The 13,979-nt window shown below is 36.6% G+C and overlaps 1 protein-coding gene and 1 long non-coding RNA gene across 20 annotated transcripts in view; one reads left to right on the forward strand and one right to left on the reverse strand.

The window, feature by feature from the left end:
* Positions 1-13,979, forward strand: part of HEATR5A (HEAT repeat containing 5A) — a 104,451-nt gene that overhangs the window by 73,219 nt on the left and 17,253 nt on the right. For all 12 annotated transcript variants that reach the window (XM_088829504.1, XM_088829502.1, XM_055418206.2 and 9 more), the window contains 6 exons: positions 237-375; positions 4,270-4,449; positions 6,291-6,530; positions 9,554-9,735; positions 11,235-11,303; positions 12,830-13,009. In XM_088829504.1, the coding sequence (XP_088685630.1) occupies positions 237-375; positions 4,270-4,449; positions 6,291-6,530; positions 9,554-9,735; positions 11,235-11,303; positions 12,830-13,009 (990 nt within the window). The remainder of the gene's footprint in view (positions 1-236; positions 376-4,269; positions 4,450-6,290; positions 6,531-9,553; positions 9,736-11,234; positions 11,304-12,829; positions 13,010-13,979) is intronic.
* Positions 1-13,979, reverse strand: part of LOC129550498 (uncharacterized) — a 74,378-nt gene that overhangs the window by 54,219 nt on the left and 6,180 nt on the right. For 5 of the 8 annotated variants that reach the window (XR_016035630.1, XR_016035625.1, XR_016035629.1 and 2 more), the window contains exon 5: positions 10,496-11,885. This is a non-coding gene — a long non-coding RNA (uncharacterized LOC129550498). Of the gene's footprint in view, positions 1-4,442; positions 4,967-6,523; positions 7,281-10,495; positions 11,886-13,979 lie in introns of those variants that run through there. The other 3 variants (XR_016035626.1, XR_016035628.1, XR_016035631.1) reach the window with 3 other exon arrangements.

Consider the following 13,979-nt stretch of genomic DNA (forward strand, 5'->3'; position numbering starts at 1 on the left):
TATGTCTTCTAACATTGTCAAGAGCCTTTTGCTTGGGTTTATGAATATTGCATAATAAGTACATGTATTACTCCTTAAGCTATTTCTAAGTTATTTAGTAAAAAATACGTACTAAGATAGTTGAGGAAATCTCTGTATATCTAATAAATCGGGAGGGGTCCAGTGAGTAATCTGTTGGACTTTTTGAATGTCACCAGGAATTTCGGTTCCTTTACTTGCCAAATGGTATTTTTCAGGTGAATCTCTGTAGTCCCTATTTGTTACTGAGACGAGCAGTACTGGCTTGTTTACGTCAGCTTGTTCAGAGAGAAGCAGCTGAAGTTTCAGAGCACGCTGTTATGCTTGCTAAGAACAGCAGAGAAGAACTGACTCTGGGTAATTCTCTTTATCAATATTATCTCCAGCTCAGATGATTATTTTAATCCTAAAGTTTTGTATAAACGTGAGTTTTTAAAGGGAAATTTAAAACTTAGTATATAATATCTTAAACCTGCTACAAGTGGCAGTTGCTAAACAGTTATCATTCCAACCAGTGATTTTACTGGTTTAAAGCAGTAGTTTTCAAACAGGCTCCCCACAGCAGCAACATCCAGCTCACCTGTGAATTTGTTAGACACGTAAATTCTTGGGCTCCATCCCAAGTCCAAGCCAGAAATGGGGGAGTAGAGCCCAGTGATCTGTTACTTATTTTTCTCCAGTAATGGTAATACGTACTGACGTTTGAGAGCTATTGGTTTTGAATGAGTTTTTTACAATGGATTGAAATTGCATTTAGGCCTGAAGTCATTTATCATATGTGCCTTTCTTCTCCTCAAATCTAATTTAATAAAATTTCTCATAGATAAATCTGCTTCAAATTAAAGGATTTCTTTGTCCCTTCTATGTTTTAGAGCTGAATTAAAGGATTTCTTAGCCAGTGAGGTTTTAAGTGTATCTCTTCATTTTAAAATCATATAACTAACACAAACATATACATATAACACAAACATATAAATTCAGACTACAAAAATAGAAATGATAATGTCTTACACTTTTAAAATATATAGTTTCCAAAGTGCTCAATAAAGGACAGAAATGGTATGGACCTAACAGAAGCAGAAGATATTAAAGAAGAGGTGGCGAGAATACACAGAAGAACTATACAAAAAAGATCTTCACAACCCAGATAATCACAGTGGTGTGATCACTCACCTAGAGCCAGACATCCTGGAATGTGAAGTCAAGTGGGCCTTAGGAAGCATCACTATGAACAAAGCTAGTGGAGGTGATGGAATTCCAGTTGAACTATTTCAAATCCTACAAGATGATGCTGTGAAAGTGCAGCACTCAATATGCCAGCAAATTTGGAAAACTCAGCAGTGACTACAGGACTGGAAAAGGTCAGTTTTCATTCCAATCCCAAAGAAAGGCAATGCCAAAGAATGGTCAAACTACCACACAATTACCTCATCTCACACGCTAGTAAAGTAATGCTCAAAATTCTCCAAGCCAGGCTTCAGCAGTACATGAACCATGAACTTCCAGATGTTCAAGCTGGTTTTAGAAAAGGCAGAGGAACCAGAGATCAAACTGCCAACATCCGCTGGATCATGGAGAAAGCAAGAGAGTTCCAGAAAAACATCTATTTCTGCTTCATTGACTGTGCCAAAGCCTTTGACTGTGTGGATCACAATAAACTGTGGAAACTTCTGAAAGAGATGGGAATACCAGACCACCTGACCTGCCTCTTAAGAAACCTGTAGGCAGGTCAGGAAGCAACAGTTAGAACTGGACATGGAACAACAGTCTGGTTCCAAATAGGAAAAGGAGTACATCAAGGCTGTATATTGTCACCCTACTTATTTAACTTATATGCCAAGTACCTCATGAGAAATGCTGGGCTGGAGAAAGCACAAGCTGGAATCACGATTGCCAGGAGAAATATCAATAACCTCAGATATGCAGATGACACCACCCTTATGGCAGAAAGTGAAGAAGAACTAAAGAGCCTCTTGATGAAAGTGAAAGAGGAGAGTGAAAAAGTTGGCTTAAAGCTCAACATTCAGAAAACTAAGATCATGGCATCCAGTCCCATCAGTTCATGGCAGATAGGGAAACAGTGGCTGACTTTATTTTTGGGGGCTCCAAAATCACTGCAGATGCTGATTGCAGCCATGAAATTAAAAGATGCTACTCCTTGGAAGGAAAGTTATGACCAACCTAGAGAGCATATTAAAAAGCAGAGACATTACTTTGTCAACAAAGGTCTGTCTAGTCAAGGCTATGGTTTTTCCATTAGTCATGTATGGATGTGAGAGTTGGACTAGAAAGAAAGCCGAGCACAGAAGAATTGATGGATTTGAATTGTGGTGTTGGAGAAGACTCTTGAGAGTCCCTTGGACTGCAAGGAGATCCAACCAGTCCATCCTAAAGGAGATCAGTTCTGGGTGTTCATTGGAAGGACTGATGTTGAAGCTGAAACTCCAATATTTTGGCCACCTGATGAGAAGAGCTGACTCATTTGAAAGACCCTGATTTTGGGAAAGATTGAAGGCAGGAGGAGAAGGGGATGACAGAGGATGAGATGGTTAGATGGCATCACCGACTCAATCCAGGAGTTGGTGATGGACAGGGAGGCCTGGCAAGCTGCGGTTCATGGGGTCGCAAAGCGTCGGACACGACTGAGCGACTGAACTGAACTGAAAGTTCTATTATATTTTTAGAAAGTCTCAGACTTCACAGAGCTTTCCAATATCTAAAGCTCTCGGATCCATAATGTGTTTTACTGTTATTCTGTGCTCTTTAACTTAGCTTTATTATTATATTAAAACCTTGGCTCTGACTTACTGTATCAGCATTGCTGAGCTTATATACTAGTCACCAAATAGGCTGAAGAACTTGTTTGCAGATTATTCTGTGATCACTTTACCAGAAAAATTGTAATCTTCTATCCATGTATGGTGTTCTCCCCAAAGTGACCTTTAACTTATATTAACCGCTGGAACTATATATATTTGTTGCTTTAGGATTTAATATCTTAATATGCTGGTACATAATTATTGAATAAGCTGTGTGGGTAAGATAGTAAAGGATTCATTATATAATTCCTTATTAAAATTTTTATAATTTTTCAAACCATGAAAAGTAGGAAGAAATATTCAAGTGAACACATAGATTCACCTATTTGGTATCTTTGTAACACTGACTTTATGTATCTCTCAATACAACACATAAACCTCTTGCCAAACCATCTGAAAACAGGTTGCAGGCATCATGACTTTTTACCCCTACATACTTATTTGCAACTTTCAAGGACATGCTCCTATTTGACCACACGTTATATCCAAACCTAGTAAAATCAACATTTAATATTTTCATGGAATGTGTAGTCCTCACATAAATTTCCTGTTATATATTAAAAACAGTCTTTTATAAATTCCTTCCTCCCCCTCACACCGACCCCAAAATTTAGGATCCAGTCATGACTCACACATTACATTGGGCTGTTCTAACTTTTAGACCCCAAATCAGAAACATTCCTACCGCCTCCTTCTGATTTTTAAAAGAGAACTCTTCTTTTAAATAGTCTACTAGTAGCATAATCTTTGGAAACTAAATGCTTTCATAATTGCCAAATAAGTTAAATCCTCATAAGAAAATGTACTTGTTCTTTTTATATTTCCCGAATTAGAGGAAATAGATACTAGTCAAGGCTTATATTTCTTTTTTGAGATGATGTATTACTTTGCAGTAAGAATATTGTGTAGTAATTTATATTAATTCAATAGTATTCTTAGATCCACTGTAGCTTAGTTGTAGTAATTAAACACTCGTCTCCATATAATAGTTGTTTTCTGAGTTTTACTCTCATGTTAATAAATTTAAAGCCTTTATACCAGAATAAGTAATGCTTAATTATGATTATTTATTTGAATTTACTTTAAAGATAGATAAAATAATCATTCCAAGAAACACTGTATAAATTTTTAGAAGTATTGCATGCTAATTGGGTTAAAATGTTTGCCTGATTTAAGGAAAACATATTAGTAAACGCAAAGATTTATCTTTTAATGACATTGCATAAAAAATAACTTTGCAGTGTTGTGAATAATAACCAAACTTTAGTTGTGAAACTAAAACAGACCTCAGTAGACTGAGGGTGCCATATATGGACCAGTTCTTTAGAATATATTTGCATGTAATATTTTTAATAACCACTGAATGTGTGTGCTTCTCATATGGCAGTTTTGTTTTCTGTATTACTTAGATCATCGATTTTCTTCTTGTCAGATGCTAACATCAGAGAAGTGGGCCTTGAAGGGGCCTTACTGACCTTACTTGACAAAGAGACAGATCAGAAATTATGCCATGATATCAAAGAGACTTTAAATCATATGCTCACATCTATGGCAGTGGATAAACTCTCGTTTTGGTTAAAGCTTTGTAAAGATGTACTCGCTGCATCAGCTGGTAAGTACTGGTGATTACCAGCCAACATAATAAAACTGAAAGTAAAAGCATTATATAAAATGTCTGCTAGTGCTAATTTATTAATTTGGATATTTGGGGTGAAACTGTTGCTTTTCTTTAAATGAAGATTCTAATGCTAGTGTTTAAGTCCAGCACTTAAAGCTTACTTTTTTCCTCTTATAATTGTGTTCAGTTCAGTTCAGTCCCTCAGTCGTGTCCGACTCTCCGCGACCCCATGAATCACAGCATGCCAGGCCTCCCTGTCCGTCACCAACTCCCGGAGTTCACTCAAACTCATGTCCATCGAGTCGGTGATGCCATCCAACCATCTCATTCTCTGTCGTCCCCTTCTCCTCCTGCCCCCAACATTTCCCAGCATCAGAGTCTTTTCCAGTGAGGCAACTTGTCGCATGAGGTGGCCAAAGTATTGCAGTTTCAGCTTTAGCATCAGTCCTTCCAATGAATACCCAGGATTGATCTCCTTTAGAATGGAGTCTTTAAAATTTGTATCTTTGGACTAAGAGAGACAATGAGTGAGAAAGAAAGAAGATAGAGACCATTTCTGTTCCAAATACTATACATATTATGTATCATTTACTCTTTTAACCATCTTACGAGTAGGCAGTATTATTCCATTTTACACAAGAGAAAACAAAGCTTGCAAAGGATAAGTAATTTTCCCAAAGACACACACATATTCAAGCCTTAGCCTGCATGACTTTAACATCTAACTTTTCATTATATTTCAGTAGCTCTCAACTCAGTTACTTAAACCTTATAATTTAATGTTGTTCTGGTCTCAAAGGAAGAAAGGTACTATAAAATTTCTGGCTTTTTTTTTTTAGTATTCTTCTCTGTCCATCTCTGTTCTTGTTGGTACTCCTATCTTTCAGTTACTTACACTTGTTCTTTCCACCATTATGTTGTACATGTTTTCCTTTCTTGATGTTTTCTTCTGTCCCCACTAAAGAACTTAAAAGGACTTCTTTAAAAGAAAAAGTACACGTGCATAGATAGGTAACCTATCTTCTTTAACGTTTTATAGTCACTCTGTAAACTTAATACTCAATTTACTTTACTGTTTATTCTTTTTATCCTTTGTAGTTTACCTCTATCCCTTCTTATTAGAAAAACATACATTTCAGTCTCTGTTGATGTCTTCAGTCTCCACTGATGTTTTAAGACAGGGGTTTGCCTTAACTTTGTAACATCTTTGCTATCTGTTATATCGCACTCAAGAAATGTTGACATAAAAGATAATATAAGAAAAACAAGTTGGTTTATGTTATAAGTTGCATTTTGAGTTAAATAGTTAATAAGTTAGCAATTAATATAATATTCAGTTCAGTTCAGTATAATATTAAGGGAAAACAATTCCTTACTTGCTCTAGTCATCTGGATAATTTGAGATTGTAAATATACCAGTGGGTCTATCCTGAGGAAAGTAATTTTGGGACATTTTTGTGGGTTCAGGAACCATCTTAAATTCATTCAAGGGCCCAGTGTTACATATCTAGTTCTGTCCACCATACTCCCTACCACAGAATTCTGTGCTTCCTTAAGTGTATCCATCTACATACAGCGGATTGATAATTATTCTAGTATCATGTTCAGTTTTTCACTTTAAATATAAATTAATGGCTTCACCATTTTTTAAGAAGTTTTTTTTAGCGTTTTTCAAGGTAACCACTGTTATCAATAGTCATTAGACATGATTATTTTACATTGTTAAAAAATGTGTGATTGATGAACAGTAATTATGTTCTGTACTTAAGGTCATTTGTGTCCCTTTATAAGTTTATCTTCCAATTGAAACTATGTATATTCTCCCTTGATAAAAGATTTTGTAACTGTAACATGTGTGGATACAATGCAAGAAGAGGAAGGAGATAAAGGGGATGATGCTTCAGTTCTGACCAGCAGAAAGGATGGCAGACCTCACCCTTTCACCAATCCCCGATGGGCCACAAGAGTCTTCGCTGCTGAATGTGTCTGTAGGATAATCAACCAATGTGAGAATGCACACAGCGCACATTTTGATGTTGCTTTAGCACAGGAAATGAAAAAGAAGGATTCAAGAAGTAAGTGGCTTAACCATGAAAAGACCAAATGATACACATAGAGGTGCTATGTACCTGTAGTACATTTCTAATGTTCAAATATTCTTAATGATTGAACTTCTTAAATCAGCATTCACTTTTGTTTCGTGGACATAATGGGATACATTAAGTTTATAGAGAATGGTCACGTTCTTGGAAAGCAGTATGTGCATTCCCAAATTTTATTTTCTTAAATTTTATTTTTATAGAACTATTAAATATAGCAAAAATAGCTATTTTGCTCATAGATTATTTTGGTTCCATGGATATTACCTTGAAAACATCTGAGTCTATTTCACTGTAAATTAAACCTACTTGTGAGACCAGTTTGACCTTTTATTGTTCAGTTTTATTATTTTTACCTAAATATATATTGATTATGGTTTAATTCACTTAAACACATATATTCAGACACAATGCTCATATTTCAATGCCTTATAAATATTCTTTCGGAGAAGGCAATGGCAAGCCACTCCAGTACTCTTGCCTAGAAAATCCCATGGATGGAGGAGCCTGGTAGGCTGTAGTCCGTGGGGTCGCTAAGGGTCAGACACGACTGAGCGACTTCACTTTCACTTTTCACTTTCACACATTGGAGAAGGAAATGGCAACCCACTCCAGTGTTCTTGCCTGGAGAGTCCCAGGGACGGGGGAGCCTGGTGGGCTTCCATCTATGGGGTCACACAGAGTCGGACACGACTGAAGTGACTTAGCAGTATAAATATTCTTTACCTGACGAACGAATCACAAGGCAAGATGTTGTTATTCCCCATCTGAGACTATGAATTAAGTATTTCTATTTTATTTTTCAAGCAGGCACATATTGAGTCTCCTAGTTGTCTTTCATTTGCTTAATTTTATTGAAGTATAGTTGGGCTTCCCTGGTGGCTCAGGCAGTAAAGCGTCTGTCGGCAATGCAGGAGACCCAGGTTCGATCCCGGGGTTGGGAAAATCCCTTGGAGAAGGAAATGGCAACCCACTCCAGTACTCTTGCCTGGAAAACCCCATGGATAGAGAAGCCTGGTGGGCTACTGTCCATGGGGTCGCAGAGTCGGACCTGACTGAGTGACTTCATTCACTCACTCACTCATAGTGGATTTACAGTGTTGTGTTGATTTCTTCTGTACAGCAAAGTGACTCAGTTATACACACATGTATATATTTTTATACTTTTTCATTTTCTTCTCCATTATGGCTTACCACAGAGTATTCCGTATAGTTCCTTGTGCTGTACAGTAGGACCTTGTTGTCCATCCAGTCCATATGTAATAGTTTGCCTCTGTTAATCTGAAACTCCTGTTTCTTCCCTCCCCTACCTCCACTCCCCTTGGCAACCAAGTCTGTTCTCTCTGTCAGTGAGTCTGTTTCTGTTGCGTAGATAGGTTGATTTGTATCATATTTTAGATTCCATGATGCTGCAAATGGCATTATTTCATTCCTCTGATGGCTGAATAATACTCTACTGTGTGTATATACCACATCTTTATCCATTCATCTGTCAGACATTTTAATTGTTTACATGTCTTGGCTGTTGTAAATAGTGCTATAAAAATAGGGGTGCATGAATCTTCAATTTTTTGGTTTTCTCTAGATATATGCCCAGGAATAGGATTGCTGGATCATATGGTAGCCCTTTCCTTTTTTAAGGAACTTCTATATTGTTTTACGTAGTGGCTGTACCAATTTATATTCTTGCCAACATTGTACATTCCTTTTCTCCACATCCTCTCCAACATTTGTATTAATATTTGTAGGCTTTTTAATGATGGCCATTCTGACTGGTATGAAGTGGTACCTCACGTGTGTCTCTCTGAGAATTAGCAGTGTTGAGCATCTCTCCCTGTGCCTGTTGGTCATATGTATATATAGTTTGGAGAAGTGTCTGTTTAGGTCTTCTGCCCATTCTTTGACAGTGGTGGTTGTCTTTTTGTCATTGAGTTGTATGAGCTCTTAGTATGTTTTGGAAACTGAGTCTTTTATTTGTGATGAACACTAATACTGATAGGTATAAAATTAGTGTGCTTACTGACTCCTGTGCTCTTGATTAAAATTGTAACTGGCACTTACTAAGATGAGCTGGTTTCTTCAGTATGACCTATAACTAGTATACTTGTTTGAATTAGTCTCAAATTTTTTTTAGGTAAAGGTTTGTTGTACCTGTAAACATTTTATTGTTGGAACACTGTTAAATGATTGTTTTATGTCTTTCCCCAGTAGAATTATTATACCAAGTAATATGTTATAGGTATGAAAGGAATTCTCATTTATAATTTTATAGCTAGAAATATTTTTTTTATGCCCCCATCTTTTGTGTGTGTGGCCGCACATGCAGAAGTAAGGTAATGTAGTCCATACGAATGTGAAAGCGTTAGTCATTCAGTCGTGTCCAACTCTGTGACCCCATGGACTGCAGCCCACCAGGCTCCTCTGTCCATGGGATTTCCCAGGCAAGAATACTGGAGTGGGCTGCCATTCCCTTCTCCAGAGGATCTTCCTGACCCAGGGATCAAACCTGGGGCTTCTCCTTTGCAGGCAGATTCTTTACCATCTGAGCCAACGGGGAAGCCCATAGTCCATATAAAGAACCACATAAAAATTTTTTAAAGGAATATTATCTTTCAGCTTCAACTTGACACGAAGAGAATGATTAATGCGTAATTCATCAAAACCCAAAGTTTCCTAAGTACCTTCTAATGTACTTTTATCAGAAAGACTGAACAAAATTTTTATTGAAAATACTATTAGCATTCTTTTAAAGGATGCTAATTCTGCCTTTGGTTTTTTCAAAGCTGTATTAGTATTTGATTTGGGATAGTTGTTTGTGTCTGAGTATTGGCACTGGTGCGGTAAATCTAGCTTTAAGGTCTGTAACAAACAGTAAAACTGTAAAAGTACTTGAAAGTCTAGCTTATGACATTAAAGGGAGGAAAAATTAGCACTTAACATAAATCTTAGTTCCATCATATTCTTTTTCTTAATAAGATTTTCTTCTTTTAATCTTGCAGATGACTTTTTGGTGCTACATCTTGCTGACTTAATTCGCATGGCTTTTATGGCTGCCACAGATCATAGTGACCAGCTCCGTCTTTCTGGCCTTGAAACACTGTTAGTGGTTATTCGGCGATTTGCAACAATTCCAGAACCAGAGTTTCCAGGTCATGTGATTCTGGAACAGTATCAAGCCAATGTAAGCACTTTGTATTAGACAATCTTATTATTAAACACCCTGGTTAGAAGTCTGTGAAACTAATTGGCCTGTCACTGTTAACACATAAATGTGTGTGTATCTCTCTGTTAATATATCACCAGTCTAATTAGTATATGTTTGAAGAAGAAATCTTCAAGTAAAAGCAAAATAATTCATGAAACAGGTCTTTTATAACGCTAAGAGTTAAGCTGCATAATTAAAAGCTTCTTGGTAATTTATGGAGAATAAAGGGCTTTAATAATGAAATTCTTTACCGAATATCCAAATAAGCTGGAAAAGACTCTGATGCTGGGAAAGGTTGGGGGCGGGAGGAGAAGGGGACGACGGAGAATGAGATGGCTGGATGGCATCACTGACTCTGTGGACATGAGTTTGAGTGAACTCCGGGAGTTGGTGATGGACAGGGAGGCCTGGCATGCTGTGATTCATGGGGTCGCGGAGAGTCGGACACGACTGAGCGACTGAACTGAACTGAACACCAAATCATTAATATTATTAACATTCCATTTAGGCCACATGCATGTTTCATCTTCAGGTTACTACTCCTAGTCTAGATATAACCTCCTTTATTTCCCCTGAACTTAGAATTCAAGATTCTTTTACTGGTTCTGGAATCTTTTTAACCGGTGTTTGTTTGACTGGTGCACTGAGCAACCTAAGAGGAACAAGGAAGATAACAAAATCATCATGTTACATCACACACATCGCATGCAGTCCTTCAGCAGTCATGCAAGGATACCTCTCATGATTCAGAAGCAGCTTCTGTTGACTGGCAATTAGGGAATCCAGAGCAGTTCATCAGTTGGTAGCAGGCTCCATCACATCTTCCCAATAGGTAATGTCAGTATATGTTTAGGGAAAGAGAAAAGGAAGGGACAGGAGTTACATACAACTACATATTGGTCTAAATATTATATTCCAGCATAAGGGGAGCTCTGTTATATTTTTACTCCTCTTAAAATTATAAATGCTAGAAATAAAACTACCAGTCACTTAAGCAGAAAAGGAAGATTGTTTTGGGGAATCTTAGTTGGCTCTGCTTTCTCCTGCACTGGCTCTTTTTCAAATTTGCCCTCTCCGAGTGGTATCAAAATGACTGTCTTAGCATCTAGAGTCTTTTAAAAACAGTGCTTCTTAAAAAAAAAAAAAAAGTCTAAAAACAGCGCTTCTTTCTGAGTACTTCCAGCAAACATCTACAGGAGAGCTTTCATTATACCAGTGTGGGTCCCTGGAGCCAGACAGTGCTGTTAGCCCCATAGCAACCACATGGGCTGAGAGTTGGCGAGAGAGAAGGTTCCCCAAAGGAGAACTGAGATGCTCTTACCCAAAAACAGGGAAAGACATCCTGGGCAGACAAAACCAAAAAGTGTTTATAATACCTATTATAAAGGGATAACTGTAAGATAACATTAAAAAGAGAAAAGAGTTTGTGCTATCTTACTTATTGATGCTTGAATGAGCATATCATTTCTTGCCAGGTAGGAGCAGCACTTAGACCAGCCTTCACCTCAGAGACACCACCTGACGTCACTGCCAAAGCTTGTCAGGTAAATAGTAAACCCTCCTTTAGGAAGCAGCTCTCCAGACAGTATTTAATACCAAGGTTCTATGTTACAGTTGTCCACCCACCCATTAATCTCAGCTGCCCCTTTTCTTCACCTTTTAAATTTACAGAACTTTTTCTTTCTTGTAACTGCATATAAGCCAGTATATGGGTATGTCACCAACTCTCTAGTGATGGAAATATGGGGGTTCTTTTTTGTCTTTTGCTCTTACAGATAGTGCTGCAGCTAATTCTTTCTGTATGGGTTATTTCACTGGGTCCAAGCATGTACGGGAGCTAAATTCCCCAAAATTGAATTGTTGGGTTAAAAGAGTACATTACGAGTTAACCACTTTAAACTCCTACCAGCACTGTATGCAAGTGCCTGTTTTCTCAGCAGCTGTGTGCGTTGTCAAACTTAGATTTTTGTTATGGAGTAAAAAGGGTATCTCAGGATAGTTTAGATTTGTATGCCAAGTAAGGTTGAGCATTTTTTCATATATCTATCAGCCATATGGTATACAGTTTTAAATAGTTGCTTTTCTTGATGGTGTTGTCAAGCGTTCACTATCCAGCCCTGAATGGTCTGAAATAAAAGCAGAACTGGTATGAATTAAATTAATTATAAACAAAATGGCAAAAACTGATTTTACTCATTTCTTTCAACTTTTCAAGTTCAGTTGTATTTAGGAAATGTTTGAGTACCTTCAATATTCATAGAATTTTGTTAACTGTTGTATTGAGTCTAATTTATCATTTTATTATATGTGTTCTTGCTATAAGCCACTTGAAATCTTTTTTGAAAGGAAATATGAACTAAATAAGTAGATGGGAAAGGAAAAATAAATTTTCATGAAATATCGTGCCAATCAGGAAAACCTTTATAGATGGCCCCTGGTAACTGAGTAACATTGGAGGATTACTAATGATGTTTTGTTTTAAAAGTTAAAAATATCTTCAAAAGAATAAAAATCTTTATTGAGGTGCAATTAATACCTGATTTTAAAATAGTAATATGAAATAATTAAGATTGAAGATATAATTCAAATGTCAATCCAAACAATTATGCAAGTAGTGCCTTTCATGGCTTATTTTGTCTATTTTAATAACACCTAAAACTATTTACTTATTAGCACAGCTTCCTTTCTTCAACCTTATGATTTCATTCTCTTTTGATTTTTTTAATTTATTTATTTTAATTGGAGGCTAATTACCTTATAATATTGTAGTGATTTTTGCCATATATTGACATGAATCAGCCATGGGTGTACATGCGTTCCCCATCCTGAACCCCCCTCCCACCTCCCTCCCTGTCCCACCCCTCAGGGTCATCCCAGTGCTCCAGCTGAGCACCCTGTCTTGTTCTCTTTTGAAATGCTGGCTTTGACTGTCATTATCAGCAGCATCCCATTGGGTTTCTTGACAGCAAGATGATTTAAGTGACCAGATTCCTGAGATATGAGTGAACTCTGGCCCAAAGGGGGTGTTTATAGTTTTTAAATATAATCTTTGATTCTCTTAAAAAATTAGGTTTGCAGTGCATGGATAGCAAGTGGAGTTGTAAGTGACCTTAACGACATCCGAAGAGTTCATCAACTGCTTGTTGCATCATTAACAAAAATTCAGGTTGGAAAAGAAGCTCTTAGTCACTTATATAATGAAAGTGCTTCTACCATGGAGATCTTAGCTGTGCTAAAAGCCTGGGCAGAGGTTAGTATGTCTCAATTTATGACTAGAATTTTGGATGTTGTCAATAAACATCTTAGGCCATAAACTGAAATTAGCTATTTAAAATACAAGTAAGTCTGTGTTTAAGGTTAACAAGAGTTTCAACATGAGATATATTTATATGCTAATTGATATTTTGGCCAAGGATTCTAAAGTACCCTCCTGGGAAAAAAAAAAAAAAATAAAGTACCCTCCTGTTGTCTTATCTGCTGTTTCAAGCAGGGGGCAGTCATAAGAGACTTTATCATAGCCAATGGAAATCAACTTTTATTGAAACCTGAATTATTGGAAATGTGGGTTTGCTCATATATTCTATAACTATAACACATGCTTTAATATTTCTTAGAGCTCTTTCTTTCATAAAATGACTTTTGAATATTAAGTCATTTTATTTCCTAAGGTTAAAAAATCTTAGAGGGAAGTACTTATTTGTTCTTTATTTACTTTTCTAATCAGGAAGAAAGCCATATAATTTTTTAAATTTATGATAGAAATGTTTACATATATACAGAAGTAAACAATACTGTATTGAACTCATATAAACCCATTATCCAGCTTCAACAGTTGTCAGATTTGGCCAGTCTTGGTTCATATATCACTTTAGTGAAAAATATACAGTCTCAGATTGCAGCTGAGTGTTGCAGTCCAATATGTGAGAAAGGGTTTTCTTCAGTAGGGCTAATGAAAACCAGAAGATTGTTGAGTTTCTGTTTTTGTCATTATTTAGTATTGACAAATTTCAGTTAGAAAGTAGTTCTGCCTAGACTTAATAAGTTGGATTTAATAATCTTTAACAATCAACTCGAAATGGTTTAAACATATGCTTTTGGTAGAACGAACAGATATTCTGTAATTTCTGTAACCTATTTTATAAGTTTACTATTTTATAATATTTTTTATAATCATTTGAATCTCTATACTCTTGCTTAAGCCATTGCTTTCTCCTGTTCTC

The sequence above is a fragment of the Moschus berezovskii genome, chromosome 21 (assembly GCF_049115385.1).
Source record: "Moschus berezovskii isolate FMDL1 chromosome 21, NW_MosBer_1.0, whole genome shotgun sequence".
Classification (NCBI taxonomy): Eukaryota; Metazoa; Chordata; class Mammalia; order Artiodactyla; family Moschidae; genus Moschus; species Moschus berezovskii.